Here is a 19,654-nt window from a genome sequence, read left to right as displayed (position 1 = left end):
TTATTCAGACAAGATTGCTATCAGGAAAGCTGCATACTGTTCTATTATCAATATCAATATTCAGTATACTGTTTGAATATTTTTAAAAGCAAAAAACACTCATCTGGGTTCCAAATATATTATTACCAACAGTAAATAAAGTGACAAGGCTCTTAAAATAAAATTAAAACTGATAAGCAAGCAGTATTACACTTTTAATTGGTATTACTAAACATATCATTCTTCAACCATACGCATGCTAAGTGTATTAGTATAAAGAACAAAATTATTTTGGGTACTATCAAAGTAAGTAAAGTGCACAGGCATGCTTTGCATCTCATTATTCAGGTACCAGAAGATCCACAGGGATTATTATTAGTCAATAATTTTTCTTCTTATCTTGGGTATGTGAAAAGTATTTAGTTTTCAGCAGAAAGTTTAGTTTTGTTTCAATGTTTATTTTAAAGAAAAACCAAGGCTAGAAAGCCAAATTCAATGTTAATTGCAAGAGCTGGTTCTTAAAATATAAATATCCTACCTTTTGATAAACCTGAATGACATGTTTCTAAAAGAAATTAAGCCAAAATAATAATTAACAAAATGTGTTGATATAAAATGAATTGAAAATCCATTCAACATGTGAGACACAGGATGATAAGACTAGCTTAATGAAACGTGAAAGCAACAGTTTTAAATTCACTCTGGAAATAAAAAATGGGTTATTAGAATGGAAGTGCCTTTGATAATTTCCTCCCCAAAGTGCTCCCAGTATTGCTTAAATGGGTGAGCCAGCCCCTCCCCTGCACAGCTGGGAATTCTAAATACTGACATTCTCACATAGCTATGGCATATATATGCCTGTCCCTGGCTTACGTTCCAACAAAAACATCTGAGGAAGTAGACTGAAGTCTATGAAAGCTCATACTGCCAATTTCTTTCTTTCAGTTAGTCTCAAAGGTGCTACAAGATCTCTCTACATACTGGTAATTATATGAAGATCAATTACGCTACAGCTATTTGTAAGAAGCAGATATAATCTGCATGATTTGAGGGCGTCTTGTAAGAAATAGATGGGACTGAGATATCCAGATGAAGAGGAAGGTGAGTGGAAGATTTGCCCTTCCTCACAAGTGTTCCTTATGGACTGAGGGATCCTCCTGAATGGACTGGGTTGTGACATGGGTAGAGTTCTGCAAAAAACCTGGGCAATGGCATCTTCTGCAAACTGCCTGGTTGTCCATGAGCTTCCCCTCACTTCACAGGGTCCTTTGACCCTCAGAGAATATCTGAGGCACCACTGGAGACTGGCAAGAAGAAAAAAAAATCAGCTTCTAATCTTGGGCAAATGCCCATCCAAATGCTTACTAAAGCCCTGGGGGTTCCAAAAAGGAAAAAGTTCATGTAACACTTCTTCTGGAATCTAGAAGAAACTATCATCTTCTAGAAAAAAGAATTGGAAGTCTCTGTCCAACTCCAACCTATGTCCTCCTCTTTTCCCTTCCTGTTTTCCAAGGACAAAAATCACCAATATTTTAAGTCTAATACCTATCTTGTTATTGGGGCACAGTACAAATAGAGCCAATCAATTAAAGCATAAATGATAAATAAAAATAAATTTTCACCTGTTTGTGTATCGAGCATAAAATTGCTGCACTCTGAGGTACAAAGTTGGCATTTTGGCCACTTGCCCATTACTGACCAAAACAGTGCATACTGGAAAGTAGGCCTGCAAGGCCTTTGATAAGAAGGAGGAAAGCTATTCCTTTTTAGAGCACTTGGAAGCTCCTAGAAAAGAACTGGATAAAAAATTTCCACCTGATTTATAGAATGTCATTTTGGAAATCAAACTATGAACACTTCAGCACATAACTGTGTAACAAATGAATGTCTACAAATATGTTCCCTGCTCCGAAGGACTATTGATGCAAAGGAATAGCTTACTCAATGTGGAAAGTATGCCAATAAATTAACACACCTAATCCTCATCCTAGGAGCCTCAAAGTGAACTGAAATGTTATCTATACTCGCTACAGGCCTCCTACAAATTCCCTCCACCTTCCCATATGACAGGAACATCTGACAAAGCAGACTGAAATCTATAAAAGTTCACACTACCAACTTCTTTATTTCAGTTAGTCTCAAAGGTGCTGCAAAATCTCTCTACATACTGATTCTACAGACTAACAGCTATATCTTTGAAAGGAACCTACCTTATAAGTATTCAATCCCCTTAGGAAAACAAAAGTTCCTTCTAAAAAGTCAGGTTGCTGGTGCTTTGGAAAGCCACTGAAGCCAAGAAGGGCAGTCAATGACGTCTACACGTCTCTAGTTTCATTTAATCTGTGCTGTGTCCAAATTTCCCATCCAGAAGCATGAGATGCTGCTCCCATCCCATTCACCAGATGTAGTCAAACATGCTGGATTTCCATGCATTGTGAGGTCTTTGGAATGTAAACAATGACTAATATGGTATGGATATATTAAAATATCAAGGCGACAAAACTGGAATGGACTATGGAAAATATACCCCAATGGTTGATCAAAACTACTGTAACTAGCTGTGTCTTCCAGGTATTTTTTTCTGAGTTAAAACTGAGTCTCAACAAACACAGAGATCAGCACTGTCCCCTCTGATGTGCAGCTCCTATCCAAGTACTTAACCCACTGTTCAAGTGCTACTTCGTGATACTGTTTTTAGCTAGATGCTCAGGACTGAAACCAGGATTCCCTGTATTCAAATCCTAACGTTTTTGGTCAAGCTACATCCCCTGGTGCCCTGCCTGGTAACATAAGCTGATGGAGGGTTTACTGTAATGAACACTGTTTTAAGTAAGTGGAATGCCTGCCAGGCAATTCCTGACTTTGCCATGTCCACTGAGTGCAATTTTAACATGGAACCCCACCATTAAGGAATAAATGGAATGAGTATGTACATTTTTCCAGTTTCTCATTTCAAGAGCATCAGGCTCAATGATGAACAAAGCCTACACTGTCTGTCTGGTTCTGCCCCTTGAGCTTTTTCACACCAAATCACAACAACTATTCTAAAGCTGGTATTTTGTGCACATTATAGGTGTCACATGATAACAAAGATGTACTTTTCTATGAGTTTTGAAGCTCCTGGTTTGGGCAGCCATTTATCCACTACCAAAAAAGAGGAAATGCAATAACCAAAAGAAAGGAGAAAGTTTTGCACATTTGTCTTATACTACTTATATGCCTGGGTGCCAGTTTAGAAATAATTACTTTTATTTAATATACTGAATACAAATGTAAGAGATTTATTGTGGCAAACACTGAAAAAAGGGAGCAAAGTGCTTGTGCTCATTCTGCTTTTCAAGTTATTGCTAACTGCTGATGGATAGTTTCAAGGCTCTTCCCCATTCTCAGGATTCTAAGGCAGCCCTTCCAGTAAGAGGACTATCTTTTATAAGGCAGGGTACATGCAAACTCTGCTCCTGGTGTATTCAATAGCGGTGAAAGCTTCTGACATAGCTTTCAAATTATCAAGATTCCTGAGGTGTTCAGCAGGCATGGGTAACTGCAAGTGCAATGGGAGGGGGGCAATTTTTATATCCCAGTCCCCCTGGACTACCCAAAAATAAAGCAAAAACTCACAAGGTGTCTGGAATTTGTGGTGTTGGGTTTTTATTTTAAATGTTAAACGGTACAGGAGCAAGCTTCCAGGAGCAGCAATTCACCTTCCTTTTTAGTCTGGAGGCTCTGGAGGTGTTGACAGCCATAAAAACATCCTTAGGGGCTGCATGTGGTCCCTGGGCCACACCTTGCCCAAAGCTTTATTAGGGTAAGTCACAGAGAGAAAGAGAAAAAAGTTTGCTTGCTGCATGAGGCTGAAACAGAACTCCACCAAAAAGATTCCTAGTTTAAAAGTTAAGTCACTGATTGATTGCCTTACTCAGCATTATAGAAGGCCACAGAACCTCAGTACTTTTGTCCTAAATTACTGACAAAATGATGGGCTAGTTTAAAATAGTTTCTACAGTCTTGCTCTGATAATTTGAGTATTTTCATAGTTTAACTATGCAAATCAGGGTCTTTTTTGCAGGGTCAAATCCTACTCCGTTGCCCATTTAAAGAGTGCATTCACAGATTGGAGAGAAAGGCTACCACATATTCATGTATCTGCCTTCTCTATTTTGTTAGGCTAAGATGATAAGTACCTAACTTTAATATTCAACCTGATTAGATTCCTGGATAGTGAGAATGTCTGCCCTAGGCAAAATTCTGTGATTTTTTTTTATTTTTAAAAATACATACCTTCTTGTTAGCTTTGAAGTCAATTTACTGAACAAGTTAGTGGAGCCCCTACTTCGTGTCTGTGAGAGTGGTGTTGCTTCGTGAGAGAGACTGGGCGATGCAGGGGGTCCGTTGTAAGTGGCAGTACGCCGTTCTCTAATCTGGCCATGGAAAGTGCTACGATTGGTAGATCGTCTTGGGAAGTGTATGCGGTCAGGTGTTGTTGCACTACTGATACTGTGAGTTGAAGCAACAGGTGTCTTCTGATCGGTAATAGCACTAAAAGAATATTGGGATGAGTTAAAACCTTTACATGCAGAAATTCAATTCTCTTCAAGATGAAACAATACATTTTACACAGCATGATGGATCGCTACAATACCGTACAAAAAGGATTACAGATTACAATTTAGAGGGAGCATTATTTTAAAATATAAATAATTCATAACTATTAAACAAAAATGCATTATAAGCACAAAGGTTAATCTAAAAATCTGTGTATTTAGGAGAAAAGCTCAGCATAAACAGATTTCATGTTTTTTTAAAAATGAAAATGCTATTGCAAGAAAGGAAAGGGATCAAATGCTACCTTTTTCTTTTAATGTGAATGTAAGAATTGTCCTTTCCTACACTTTCTCCTTGTGTTAATAATCTGTAAATATTTTTGCAGAGAAAAAATAGTCAGATTGCCTTACAGAAAGACAGTCTTTTAAAACTATCAATTCTAATATTTTCTGGACCATCACTATATGGCAGCATAGGAGGATTTCTGGCAACACTAAAGAAGCAAGGAATACTCAAGTAGTTTATTAAGAAGGGATCACATCACAGACAACCTGGACCACAAGACAAATATAAACAACAAAAATAGGAGGCAAACACACCTCACAGGTAACCTCTAGCATTATCTAGGACTAAAAGTTCTGTAGCACGGAGTTAAGCAGCAGCAGATACTAGTTAGTTTCATAATAGTGTCACCACTTCTTACATAGACCTGAGGTTATCTGCGCCATTGTTTACTGGAGGTAACATCATCTTCGCATGCATAGAGGCTGACATGGACATCGACTTCTGATGTCGCAGCCGAACACTGGTGGAGGATGTAGTATAAACTGTATCAGGGCTAGCTGCATAAACGAACGTTTCAGTCAGGCTGTGAGAGGGTTGGGTTTGGGCAGAGGCAAAAAGAATAGTATGATGGACCAATGACAAACTTGCCGACTACTCTTTAGTAAAAAGCAAACACCTTTCCTCCCATACGAATCCTCCATTATGGCCGAATAGTCCATCAGAATTAAATCCATCAAGAGTTAAGGTTTGTGGACAACTATTTGTCTTGCTAGTTACAGAAGTATTAATGATGAACATGTTTGTCAAGTCTGGTACTGTGTATTCTCACTGGCAGAGGTTCTTCAAAGTCTTAGCCATAAATGGTTTTATGATGTAATGTTTTAGGCTGTATTCTAAAGTTTTAATTGGTGGGGGAAGATTCTTGGATGTTACTGGGGATATATGTTGTTATTTCACTGTATTATTTTTGTATGTTGTGAACCGCTATGATCTACCCAGGAATAGTGGTATACAAATAAAATTTTATTATTATTATATTATTATTATTAGCCAGAAGTTTGTCTTCACCCGAGAAATCAGGGTACAAACAGGAATCTTATGAATGAAAAAAGTTGACCTACATCTCAGTTACTGCTTCTTCCTTCTCTTGTTTTTTTTTGTTATTATAACAGGGTATTTTAGTCGTTGTCTGCCTTCAAGTTGTTTCCAACCTATGGAGACCCTAAGGTGACCCTATCATTGGGTTTTCTTGGCAAGTTTCTTCAGAGGAGGTTTGAGGATTAATTTGCATAACAGAGGTATGTCTCACTCTTTATGTATACAGTGGCCCTTCCCTTATCCAGGGGATCTGTTCCAGACACCCCCCCACCCCCCACGGGAAAAACATGTATGCTCGAGCCTCACTGAAAATAATGGGTGTATGCATGCAGCAAGCACATCATTGTTTTCCCTGCGGTGTGGCTTCAGCATAAGCTGAAAGCTGTGTATGGTGCACCTGCATATAGTGCGGGTGCACAGTGTTATGGTAAGTGAATGCCACCATTTTTAATATTGCAATTTGGGGTGAAGTGAAGTTTTTCAAGCATCCTCTCTTAGGCTTTCAAGTGTTTATCCAGAGGCCTTCCTCTGAATGCTTCTACCAAATCAAATTGGACATGGCTAGAGAATGGAGGGCCTTCTAAGCTGTATGGCCCATTTATACAATGCCCCTCTAGAAGGGCATTATAAAATGTCCACACTACTTATCTTTCATGGCTTAGGTCCAGGTTACTTCCATACAATCCACCCCGCACACTCAGGTCCTCTGGGACAAATTTACTACAGACTAAGAAGACCAGACTTGCTGTAGTTACCCAGAGGACCTTCTCATCGGCCGCTCCTAAACTTTGGAATGACCTACCAGAGGAGATCTGTCACATAACATCTCTTGAGGCCTTTAAAGAAGCCATCAAGACGGATCTCTTTCAGCGGGCATTCGCAGACTAATACATGGGTCCTCTCCACTGTCCCACAACTGTGCCTCCTTGACTCTCCCTTACATCGCCTCATTGTAATGGGGATTAAATTTTATTGTAATTTTTACTGTGATTTTAATAATTGATTTTTATGCTGTTGTATTTTGATTGTGGCTTAGGGATTGTGTTATTATTTTATTATGTTTTATTCTTGATTGTAGCCCACCCCGATCCTCCAGGGAGAGGCAGGCTATAAATAAATAAATAATAATAATTATTATTATTATTATTATTATTATTATTATTCAATGCTGGATGACTATCTTCCACTTATATCAGGCATTTCATATTTGTTACTGTGACAGTTAAGGAACACATCTCACCTCCATTTTGTATTTAATTTGTTTTATGTTAGAATAAAATAAGATCCAATTCTTAGTTTTTGTGAAAACTTCAGTTTAAAGGTTAATATAGTTTAGGAATCAAAATGTTTGTTGGATTACCAAGGTCAAAAAGTTTAGCTTTGGGAATGGAGCAACATATGCTCAGCAAAGAAAGCACACTGGGCTACAAAATTTAACAAGCAGACAAAAAGAGTTTAACTCAAGGGAAAAAAAACTGGCAAGGGAAAAACAAGAAATTATCCTTTTGGTGAATGGAGGTGCAGACAGAAAAGATACAAAAGCCAAGAAGCACAAACATTAAGAAGGAAGGAAAGAAGGTAGCAAACCAAAAGAAAAGAAAGAGTTAAATCTGTTGGAACTGGAGAACTGATAGAGACAGCTGGGCCATGGAAACCAAAGTTCAGCTTGGACAAGAAACCTGAGTAAACTAGGGACAGGATCTAGTTAAATTAAATGAGAGCATTTATCTCAGGTTATTATGTTAGTTTCTTGCTCAAATGGTTGTGTACACATTTGTGCACATCCAAATTTAAAAACTATTCCTATTGACATTTGTGGCCTCTCTCTCTGGATTTACTTTATGTCAAACAGGGACTCCCATACTATCTAAATCAGATACCCCAAACCTAGATTTTGCAGGCTTATTTAGTGAAAATACATAGTAATTAAAACCATACCAAACCATTTTCTATCTGGTGTCAGCTCGAAATCCCACAGGAAGCAAAAAGCAGCACAGATACACTGTTTTAAGGCACTGTCTTTAAAAGGACTGTATTTAAAAGATGGCATTGCAGTCTGTAACAGTTGTCTACATTTTTAAGGCCTTAGAATGTTCTTATTCAATCAGTTATGACTATTGTTTTTCACATGCTCAGTGTATGAACTGAAAGCTTGGTATGTGGTGACATATAATCGCATGTACTCAAAATAAGCAAAGACTCCCCAAACTAACAAAATCTGAGTGGGGCTTAAGGATAAAGGGTCATCACCACTGGAGATACAAAACAGCACTGCAACAAATGGTTATCTGAAAGCCTTCCTAATACTTAGCAGTATTATTTATCAGAATCAAACCTTATTTCTTCTGTTTGTACAATCATCAATAAGTGTATTCAGTTTGGGCCGAGACCATATCTTGCTTCCAGACAGTATTTTGTGACACATTTTGGCCTAAATCCAATTGTTATTTCCACTGAATCAATGGGCATCTGTTAAGTCAAAACATGTGCAAAGTCCACTGATTCTACTCTAGCTGGAACTAACAATTGAATTTAGGCCTATGAAATTTATGATGGCATAAGCTTTTGTGCACTAGAGTCCAGTTCTGATACACTAAAGTGTTATAATGTGGTAATGGTACAATACATGTCTATTGAAAGAATAGAAAATGAATTTCTACAGTGCAGTGATTCCCACAAAGTGGGTGGTAAGTCCCCCCTGGGGGCACTGGAAAAATCTGGGGGACAGTGAGGGAAAAGGGGGGCAGCTGTCAAAGTACTGGTGTGCAAGAAAGACAACGGGAACCAGTGACCTTTAGGAGCATGGTGGGGATGGGAGTTGCATGAAACTTCTTTTCAGGGCCCCCTTAAAACCACTGCACTGCCTTGCTGATTGTTTTCTGTGGTGATGTCTCCTGTTTTGTGCCTGCCTGTGCAAGCTCACTCCCATAATCTTTCGTTAGTAGTGGTGCTTGGGAAACTCTCAGAAGGCTTAGGTGCAGGGAATCACTTTTGTGGCTCACGGTAGTGCCATTTTGGAACAGATTGACTTGACTTGAGTTAGAGCATGTGGCAACAGGGGAGAAGCAGTGACAAAAAGGGTTTTCCAAATCTGGGACCCTGCATGAGCATTGTGAGCTTTGCTGGGTCTTGGCTGGCAAGTTGGAATTGCACCACTGCTCCTGTTTTCTTTAATCAGACAGGGTGAAAGAAGAGGTAACAGAAGAAACAATGTTTGTCTGTGGAGGGGGAGGACATTTGAAGCTGTGTGGAGAAGACATGTCTCTGGGGAAGGAAAGAGATGAGTATCTGGGACTGATTCTTGGAAAGAGATCTTCACCTTAGAATGGCTTCTGAAGTTAAAGTCTCTCCCCTTCTCCATCCATGCTAGTCTTCAGTCCAAAGCATGTGGCTTCTGTAAATCCTCTACACATACACCGGATTGAGAATCTTTCCTCGCTAGGGAGAAGCTTCACTCTTTGCAACTAGTCACCTTGAGAACAGCAACCAAGCAGTTGCCGAGCAGTGACCAAGAAGTGTCTTGTCTGTACTGGCCTTTGCCGCAAGGCTGACATGGACAAGAGGTTTCTTGGCTGTTGATCCCAAGATGTAAAGGGAGCAGTGTCCGAGATTAGTTATTTTCAATTTGCAGAGAATAGTATATCTAATATCAAGAAATATACATTGTGGGGTGCTAGAGTTGTTGCCCATGAGGAAAAGGTGCATTAGGCTGAAGAAAATTGGTTTAAGATCTCAGTGGGAGTCAACCTGCAGATTATATAAATAGGAAAATGAACTAACTCTGTTCTTACTCATAATGCTCCTTCACTCTCCATCATACCTCTTGTAGCTTAGCAAAATGCTTCCTTTTTCAAAACTGGGAAGGCAGAAGCAAATGATCCTAAAATGAGAGATTGGCTGCAATTTGGGGTTAGCCATATTATCTGTGAGATGCCTTGGGTCCATTTACAGAAGAAAGGTGGCAGAGAAATGAAATCATAGAATTATAGAGTTGGAAGAGACCACTAGGACCATCCAGTCCAACCCCCTGCCATGCATAAATGTGAATAAATAGATTTGGCTTCCACAACAGAATGCCAACAGTATACAGCAGAAACTGGAGGAAATGGCTGATGGCAAGAGGTTTGTTTTACAGAAGTCTCCATCAGTAATTAATGCAATATCACATTTGGGGAGGAGATAGATTAATAGTTTTGGACCACAGTCTCAGCACATTTAGGACGACGTTTAGCCAAAAAATAAGTATCTGTAGCTCCTGAAGGTCAAAATAAAAAAAAATTAAATATTTATGGAAAATATGGCAGAACGAAAGCAAAAGTGGCATTCATATGTGATAAACCTGCAGCACACAGGTGTTCTGTATACCCAACATATTTACTCTAAGAGGCAAAAAAATACCTTACATAATCCTATCCCACTCTCTTACTATAGGATTCATTTGGCACATGGAGATGTAAGATACTTCTTGCTCTTTCAGCATAGAGAACCCTCACACACAAGAAGAACACCTGCCTCTGACAAACAGTAGATGTATTTCAAATGTGCAATGATTGGAGCCCTTTTAGGAATGAAATATACAATTTTATTCATTTTGCTTCTGTGTGCTGCATGGCTTCAGCATATTACATACAGCATCACATTTTATTTTCCTTAATATGAGTACTTGGCTTTGCCTGTGATAAAACTTTTTGACACTATCCCTCTACCGAATCATGGGCATAACCTAGTCCTATGCACTTTGTAGGTCCTATTCATTTTAGCCGAGAAGAACCATTAAGCATGTGCTTAGCGTTGTAATCCTGTATCAGTTTAATATAATTTGAACTCCCACTATCTCTGAGTAGATATGCAGTTGCACTGTATTCTCATTAAAACTAGAAATATTTAAATTATTGTTGAACTGCCACACTCTCTATATCTAAAGATGGCAAACTGAGACTTACCTAGTGAGAAATTCCATCATGTACCACAGCTTATGCTAAAAAAATTATCTTTAGAGAGTGAAAAAAAATCTATATCCTTTCACTGTTACAATGGCAACCTGAAGAATACAATTATTTATATGACCTTTTTTTCCTTTCAGAAAATGCTTACCTGCTCTCCTTGCCATTTTGAATGACTGAGTGTCTGTCTGTAGTTGTTCTTTCACTACAGACATATGTATTTCGTCGTGTCATTGCTCCAGGTGCAGTATTGTTCTACAATGAAAGGGAACACATCTGTTAATTTCTAGGTCCTATTAACTTATGTACTGCAGCTTACCCTAAAATACAAATCTTACAATGCTTGCTAATGTTCAAGATTCTGCTACTGTTCATTATGAACTTAATTAAATATGTTCAGTCATAAGAACACTACATTCCTTGGGCTAAAACCATCTTTCTGCTATATGGAAACCAAAGATTGTGCTCAAAACTAAATTTTGCAATTTAGTTTAAAACATTTATGGTTCTTCCAGAATAACAGATTAATCTCTTTTCTAATCAAATTTTTGACAAGAACATAATTCATAAGACTAGTAGAGACTGTGATAAACTCTTAAAAACTTTATTAAATATACGAGGAAGTTTAAAAAAACATATCCCACACTTTTCAACACAAAATAACCAAGGCTGCAAAGAAAAATACAGTTAAAATAGGAAAAAATGAAAATAGAAAAGGTAGAAGAGCAGAAGAAGACATACAGAGGAAAAGGTAAATATAAGCCCACTTTAAAAAATTACATTTTATTTGGGGGGCAGGAGCACAATGAAAGTTAAATAATTACTTTGCCTCTGTCTTTATAGAGAAAGAGCGTGGAGATAGGCCCAAGCCACTGATCAATTTTCCAGGAACGACAGAAGAGCTAGCAGATAACAGAATGATTTTTAAAAGTATGAGAGGCACTGAAAGTAGACAAAGCATATGGTCAAATCAAATAAACATGCCCCTAAGTATTCAGGAACAAAGAAAAATGGAAAGTTTTGCAATTTATCTCTTTCTTGAATAGTACAAAAAAAGCAAGCATGGGCTAAATTACCAGTAAGCAACAAGCAACTCCACCCACTATAAACTCAAAGCAATACAAGGAGGATGAGATATCTAAGTCAAAACTGGTGAGGAAATCTTGGAAGGACTGTTTTAATGGAAATCTAGTTAAGTTCTATTCTAAGGAAACACTTTGATAAGAACAGACAGATTATGAGATACAATGACAGACATATTTTGTGAACATAAACAAGGACACCATTTTCAATTATTTTGAGGGAACTCCATGAAGATTTATGTCCATTATTTTGTTGTTGTGTGTCTTCCAAGCAGTTTCCAATTTATGGTGACCCTAAGGCAAACCTATCACAGGTTTCTCTTGGCAAGATTCGTTCAAAGGGGGCTTGCCTTTGTCTCCTTCTGAGGCTGAGAGTGTGTGACAAACCCTGGTCTCCAGAATCATAGTCCAATGCTCAAACCACAACACCATGCTGATAAGTGATATAACAAATACTGAAATAATTATTTAAAAGAGTCTGGAGATTAATGTGCATAAAAAAATGTGGAAAGGAAACAAGCTAAATTGACACATGGCAGATGGTGATTAAGTGTTTATAAGGAGTAAAATAGTTTAAGCAAGGAAGCATTTTTATTCCCTGCAATATGGCACCTGCAAAAGCCTGTTCTGTTGACTTATGGCAATCCCATGAAATTTCACAGGGTTTTCCTTAGTCAGGGAATACTCAGAGGTGGTTTTTTTCCTTTCCTTCCTCTGAAATATAGCCCACAGAACCTGGTATTTATTGGCAGTCTCCCATGCAAATACTAACCAGGGCTGAACCTGCTTCCAAGATCATATAGAATCTGGTGCACTGGGGGCTTCTTATCTTGTCTAAATATATCAAGATGATTGAAATCTTGCAGCTTTCAAAACTGTCTTTTACTGAACTACTTTGAGCTTCAAATTAATTAATTTTACTACCACACTTATTTATTGTATTAGCAACTGAGCCTGCAAAAGGCTTACTTTTCTGTCCCTCCTGGAGAGGGAGAAGCAGCAAAATTGAGCCTTGGACTAGTTTGCACATGCTCTCTACTGCTGGAGAGAGGTAAACAACCAAAGTGATATTATGCTTAATCTGAATGTGGGATCTGTAATTTTGCCCACTGTTTTCCTTCATGGTGAGGAGGGAGTGAAGAAGTAAGTGTGAGTAATTTTGCATATACTTTCCTAGAAGGGTGATGGACAGAGGGTTCCTCTAGAAAACAATTCCTAAACACACAAAGCAGATGAACGTGGCACACAGAAGTCGAACTGTCAGAAACTATGCTGTGAGTTTGGAGCCACATAACGAATGTCAAGCTCTCCTCTTATTCCGTGTGTATGAGTTTCAAGAACAGGGATAAAAGCCTCAGTTTTGGAGAGTGTGGTGGTGACTTTGAAGGGTTTTCTGGACCACGGAAATAACCTTGGAAGATGCTCCTCCCTGTTCCCAAGGAAGAGACATCTGGTGGTGTTAAGTGATTCCCAGCAAAGGGAAACAGAAGCAGTAGTGTGTGGAACTAATAGGATAACTCAAGAGGCATAGTGAAGATCCATGATGTATCAGAGAGGCTACCAGGGCACATCAAATCCACCAGCCACTATACTTCCCTTCAGATCCCTGTAGTAACAAATGATACTACAAAATAAAGTCTTTAACATATTGCAAGGAACGTTGAGATGCTGAAGAATTTCAGTGCACAGCATATTATTTCATCAATCCTTCCTGCTGAAGGACACAGTCCAGGAAGAGAGAGAAGTAAAGCAGAAGTTAACAATCAGCATCACAGATTGTCTTGTCAGGAAAGATTTGGTTTCCTGAAGGACTTTTGGCAAGAGATGTGCTGCACCTTCCAGCAGATGGTAAGACTATATTTGGCAGGAGTCTCACTAACAGAGTTAGGTTGGGGAGGGACACAGTATTCCAGAGGGCAGGGGGACACCAAGTTCTGGGGGCAAAAGCTGCAATGGTACAGGAGGAATGGAGCTGACAGTACAGGGACCCTACAGTGGGAAGAAAAACAAGAAGACTGCAGCTGGAGAGAATGACCCATTGACTTAGATGTCTACACACTTATGCACAGACCATGGGGAACAAAAAAGGTGAATTTTGACTTAACAAGGAAGGCAAAATATAATTTAATAGACATCACTGAAAACTAGTGAGATGAGTCTCATGTTTAGAATGAAGTAGCTGAGATATAACCTAATCCAAAGAAATAAACAAAACAAGAAAGGAGGAGTAGCAGCACTGTATGTCAGGGTTGCCCATACCTGTGAAGAGATCCATGACCTAAAGCATGGAAAACAGACTGAGAGAAAGTCAGAAAAGTGCCTAATGACTCAGGTTTGCTAGAGGAATCCTGTAGTCTCTTCATAAATAAATGTGGTGTATACAATGTTATGGTTAGTTGGTTTTTTAAAAAACTTTATTTTAAAATTTCCATTTAATAAAATCACTATATCACCTTACAGTGAATTTATTTCCAGTACTTATTATAGTGATACATTGGCCCGTTACAGACGGGCCTGAAAATACGGACTGGGTCCGTATTAGGGTTAGAAAGGGGCGTCACTTCTTGACGCCCCTAACCCTAATACGGACCCAGTCCGTACAAAATGGCGGTGGCCGTTCCACACGGCTGCCGCAATTACAACATCATGACCGCACTGCCTCCAAACGAGGCGGCGCAAATGTGACGTCTTTGCGCCACGCGAGTGCGCCTAGAGCGCCCTTTCCACGGTGCAAGAAGGAGCTCCGAAACGGAGCTCCTTCTGGGGTTTGCGTCACTGGGCACAGCCTTTACATGGCCCCTTTCTCCTCCTCCCCGCCGTCGCTGGGTGTCTTTGGGGCTTGAAGCCCCAAGGACACCCCTTTCCAGGTTGCGGGGAAGCGGCCTTTTGTCACTTCCCCGTGGACTGCAAAGCGGCAGATCGGGGCCTCAGAGGCCTCGATACAGCGGGGAAACGGGCGGGTGCAGGCCGCCCCAAACGGGCGGTCTGTAACCCGCCAGTGTTAGTTGGATTTGTGACTGGTTGATGGACTGAACCCAAAGAGTGTTCATCAATGGTTCCTCAGGGTTCTCCCCCAGGAAGGTATGGTTCTACTTCTTTCTAAATTATTTGAATGATGGTATGGGAGAATACTTATTAAATTTGCAGATGATATCAAATTAGCAAGGGTAGCTAATACAGAATAAGGACTCAAAATGACCATAAAAGATTGGAGAGCTGGGCCAAAACTAGCAAAATGAATTTTCGACAGGGATAAATTTTAGGCAGTTTAATATTTTCAGACAATTTTATATCTTCAGCTTTATATCTGATTACTTGAGTAGTGCTAACTACTGAAATGCAAAAACTAAAAGATGGCAAAGAGCTAAACAAATGGGAGCTGTAATCCTGAGCAAACAAGATCAGATGCCCTAAGAGCCAATGCCACGTGACATCATGAAAGGAGCACATACTTTGATTACCAATATCAATACACATACAAAAAAACCCAAGTGCCAGGATAAGAACTGAAAATTTTAAAGGCAATGTTTAAAGCCAATCTGAAAATACAAAATATGAATCTATCTATTCAGTTACTAAAAAGAAGACAGTTTTTATTTGTTTTTGAAGAACGACTATGAAGGTAGAAAGAGATGGTAGATGAAATCAGGAAATATGGTCCAACTCATTCATACTAAAATGTCACGTGTGTGTCACTGAAACAGATAACAATACAAGATTCCAGCAGATTACAACATTATATCCAAGGGTAAAAAATCTAAACTGTAGTCTTATATTACGGTAAGTATCTTTATCTCACAATAGAAACAAAATTTTCACTTGTTGTACAGTAATAGTGTAGTAGACTATAGAAGTTTTGTAAGTACAATACTGTATATGGTCTTTTGGAATTTCCTGGGCTGCAACTATCATCAGTCAATAGTCAGCATAGCCAATGGTAAGGCATGATGGCTACTGCAGTCCAATGGTATTGTTAGAGCCTCACTTTCCCCATTTCATCATTAGATCCAGATGTCCTTAGGTTTTGCCTTTTTAGCATCACAAATCCAATTAAAGGGTTACCAAAACTCACTATAACCAGAAAATTATTCTTAAAGTTTGCATGAATCAGCAAGCATAGGAGAAAACATGGAAGTAGTCGTAAAAAAATATTACTGTAAAACAACTTTTCTGAGTCAAGGAGTTGTTTTTAATCTCATATGGGATAAAAGTGGAATATAAATCAAATACAGTTGTCCTTCCATATTCGCTAGGGTTAGGGTAACAAGACCCCCATGAATATGGAAAAAGCGTAAATAACAAAAACACTGTTTTTACCTGAGAGGACACCTCTCTAGGAATCTCTAGGTCCTCCAGTGCAACTCTGTGGTCAATGTCCAACATACACTGATCATAGAATGGCACTGGAGTAGCTACAAATTGTCTTTCAGTGCAACTTTTAGTTAAAGTTGACCACAGAGTTGCACTGGAAGACCTAGACAGTCCTAGAGAGAACATATTAATGAAATCCGTGAATAATCAAATCCACAAATATCAAATCCGCAAATATGGAGGGATGACTGTAAATAAATTACATAAATCCCTGCCCCAGGAAACAATGAGCATATACCAATGCCTCTGAAATTTGTCATCAGTTCTTAGTGGAGGAGGAGGTCAGAACATCCACACATACCATACAACAATGGTGAGCAACGTCTGGGGGCCCAGGGGGCCTTTTTTGCCCTCTCTGTGGACCTTATGGAGCCACATCTCCAATTCCCAGGTTATAAATCAGTTCCTGGAAAAAATAGCAAATAGAATCTCCAGGCATATTGGGTGATATTTACCATTAAAATGTTACTATAGAAGTCTCTGATCATGTCTGGTGCCAAAAAAAAATTCTTTTCAAATAAATAAACATTTTTTAAAAAGGAAACAACTGAGTTTTCAGTTCTAGTTTCTTTTTTTTTTTTTAAAGCTATTTTGGGACCTGAAGCAGTCCTGGGGAGGGAGGGGAATAGGCTTTACATGGAAATAATGTCTTGAGAATTCTGTGGCTGTTATTAGTTATTTTCCAGTATTTTCTTTGATACAGGCTGCACACTTATTTGGGTTCCAATATACAAAACGTTAAACCTAGAAACATAAATAGTATATTTGTGAAGCATAAGACGGTGTGTGTATGTATGACCAAGAGCCTAGTTCTGGACATGGTCAATGTAACTATAAACAATTCTAAGCTAGTACAAACAGTGAATTAACCTATAACAAAAAGAGGTAGCCAGATATCTAATGTAATCTGGTGAAAGGCAGCCAAGAGCCAACTGTACTTGAAGTGCTGCATCACCTTTAAGGAAGGAACTAATTGTTTACATAAATGAGAAGCTTTAAATGACTATCTTATTGGATGAGGCCTGCCAACTGATATACAACAGGCTGAGAGAAGACAGATTGGGGTATGTGACCTGAACTTCAGCCTCCGCCACATGAAGAAAGCTGCTGTATAGATTAGCTATGTATTTCCAAGGTGATAGCTGACCAAACCATGCTGAAAAAGCTAGATCATGTTGGTAAGAGAATCTCTGTTCTCAAAAAGACTATCCTAAATGTTTCCCATTCTGACGGTAATGGATGTTCTAGGTATAACATTGCTCAGGGATATTTTAACCCCCCAAATGTCAGTGTGTCTACAGATGCCTATTTAGATATATATAGGCGGGTTACAGACCGCCATAAAGGACGTCCTTAGGACGTCCCATTTTGGAAAAGGGGCGTCTCCTCCAGACGCCCCTTACTCTATCATGGACAGAGTCTGTGACAAATGGTGGCGGCCGTTCCACACGGCCGCCGCCATTTTGACGTAGCGGACGCTCTGCGTCCGCACGTTGCATGGCGAAAGTCACACCGCGAGTGTGCACTTTGGTACTCGCGGCACCTCTTCCGGGGCCTGAGAAGGAGCGTGATTTCCGCGCTCCTTCTCTGCAGCATCCGGGAGCCGCGCCGTTTAAAGGCTGTGGTTCCCGGACGCTGCAAGCGGAGGCAGAGCCAGACCGCCGCTTCTCGGCGGTCTGTAACCCACTACAGTTCCTCAACAGATGAGACTTAATAGATACATGTCTATGTTATATTGTTTAAGATGTAGTTCCTCTATGTCTTAAGTATAGAGATGCCTTCCGAAGAAATGCAGATGACACAAAGGTTTAGTCCTTCTGAAAGTGTGATAACTTTCCTGAAATACAGTGGAGCCTCGGGTTACGAAAATAATTCGTTCCGCGGCCGCTTTCGTAACCCGAACGGCTTTCGCAAGCCGAATCCCCATAGCCGCTAATGGGGAAAAGCCGCGATTTGGTGTAAAATCGCGGCAAAAAGCACCAAAAGTTTTTTCGGGACCCGAAAAAACGTTCGTAACCCGGAACAATTATTTCCAATTGGATTTTTTCGGGTCCCGAAAAATTCGTAACCCGGGTATTTCGTATCCCGAGGTTCCACTGTACAACATAATAAAAATAAAGCTCCTATATGTTGAAATGTTTAAGGATAATGTGCCTGTTTGTATAAGTATGTCTGCAGACACAGTAGACCCTTCCCATCCATGGGGGTTCAGTTCTGGGCTCCCCCAGTAGATGACACGAAACATGGATGGTTGCACCCCATATTATTCAATGGTGATGACGTGAATATGGAAGTGTTAGCATGTGCCACCACTGAAGAATATGGGGCGTTGTGATCCATTGGCAGTCAAATCTGCAGATCAGCAGCCCACCAATACGAAGAGTCCACTGTACAGTAAAAAGGAGTTCACGTAATTAGCCAAGAGACAGAGACTGCTGAAATAAAATGGAGATGGAAGGAAAAAACACAATAGGATCTCACAATCCTGCTTACATTCAGATTTTTGTCTAAGTAAAGCTCTTAAATGTTTATAGTCAAAGTTTCAAGATTAATAAACTAGTGGATTATGTGATTAAATACGTATGTTATCTTTTAAAAGAAATCAAAATTTTCATCTGATTGAATGAGTGATTTTCATTTGTTTTTCCATAAACTGTTTCTGATAATTTTGGCTAACTTCAAAAGAAAGATGTACATGCCAACTTTTTATGGTCTACTTACACTGGGTGCAGCAGAGCCTCTCTTACGCTCAGGAATATCAGACTTATTTGGATTGCTGGCATTCCCAAGCATGGGGCTAGCAGGAGCTACTCCTCTTCCTCCAACAGCACTGCTGCTAGATTTCCGTGACTGAATCCCTTCTTCTTTGAGGTCACTATCTGCAGTGCTAGTTTGACTTCTTTTTGGATATGCCACAGCTGGAGGAATAGATGGACCAGCTAAAAAAACAAGATTTATTACACATTATTTTACCATGACATCACTCGAAACGTAAGACAAATACCTAAAAGACTAGTAATATAACAATGTTTTACTATAAAGAGAAAAAAACCCAGGCTACCCTATTTAAGTTCAACACTTATTACTGTAGTATATATTACGAAGTATATTTGTGATTATATGAACAGTAGATACAACAGTGGCCAATAACTTCATAAAGTTTACACTATGATTTTAGGTGTAGATGTAAAATTACTGCAATGAACAAAATTAACTCAGACTGTCATAAACAATCTGCTATTTCTATCACACTGAGGTAGGTATCAAGGTATTCCTGCAAAAGATAACTTTTTGCAAGGCTTTATTTTTCTCAGCACTGAAATAAAAAGCAAAGCTTGTAATGTTTATTCACTT

The 19,654-nt window shown here is 39.2% G+C and overlaps 1 protein-coding gene across 13 annotated transcripts in view; it reads right to left on the bottom strand.

The window, feature by feature from the left end:
* Positions 1–19,654, bottom strand: part of MARK3 (microtubule affinity regulating kinase 3) — an 86,320-nt gene that overhangs the window by 8,503 nt on the left and 58,163 nt on the right. For 4 of the 13 annotated variants that reach the window (XM_089522605.1, XM_089522602.1, XM_089522606.1 and 1 more), the window contains 6 exons: positions 19,022–19,239; positions 11,672–11,749; positions 10,999–11,102; positions 5,225–5,389; positions 4,258–4,515; positions 518–544 (listed from right to left, as the gene is read on the bottom strand). In XM_089522605.1, the coding sequence (XP_089378731.1) occupies positions 518–544; positions 4,258–4,515; positions 5,225–5,389; positions 10,999–11,102; positions 11,672–11,749; positions 19,022–19,239 (850 nt within the window). The remainder of the gene's footprint in view (positions 1–517; positions 545–4,257; positions 4,516–5,224; positions 5,390–10,998; positions 11,103–11,671; positions 11,750–19,021; positions 19,240–19,654) is intronic. The other 9 variants (XM_089522603.1, XM_089522607.1, XM_089522611.1 and 6 more) reach the window with 6 other exon arrangements.

This window comes from Sceloporus occidentalis, unplaced genomic scaffold (genome assembly GCF_023333645.1).
Source record: "Sceloporus occidentalis isolate IW3139 unplaced genomic scaffold, rSceOcc1.0.p SCAF_4, whole genome shotgun sequence".
In the NCBI taxonomy this organism is placed as follows: domain Eukaryota; kingdom Metazoa; phylum Chordata; class Lepidosauria; order Squamata; family Phrynosomatidae; genus Sceloporus; species Sceloporus occidentalis.
The sequence above is the reverse complement of the archived record's forward strand: the minus strand, read 5'-3'. Positions and strand labels throughout refer to the sequence as shown.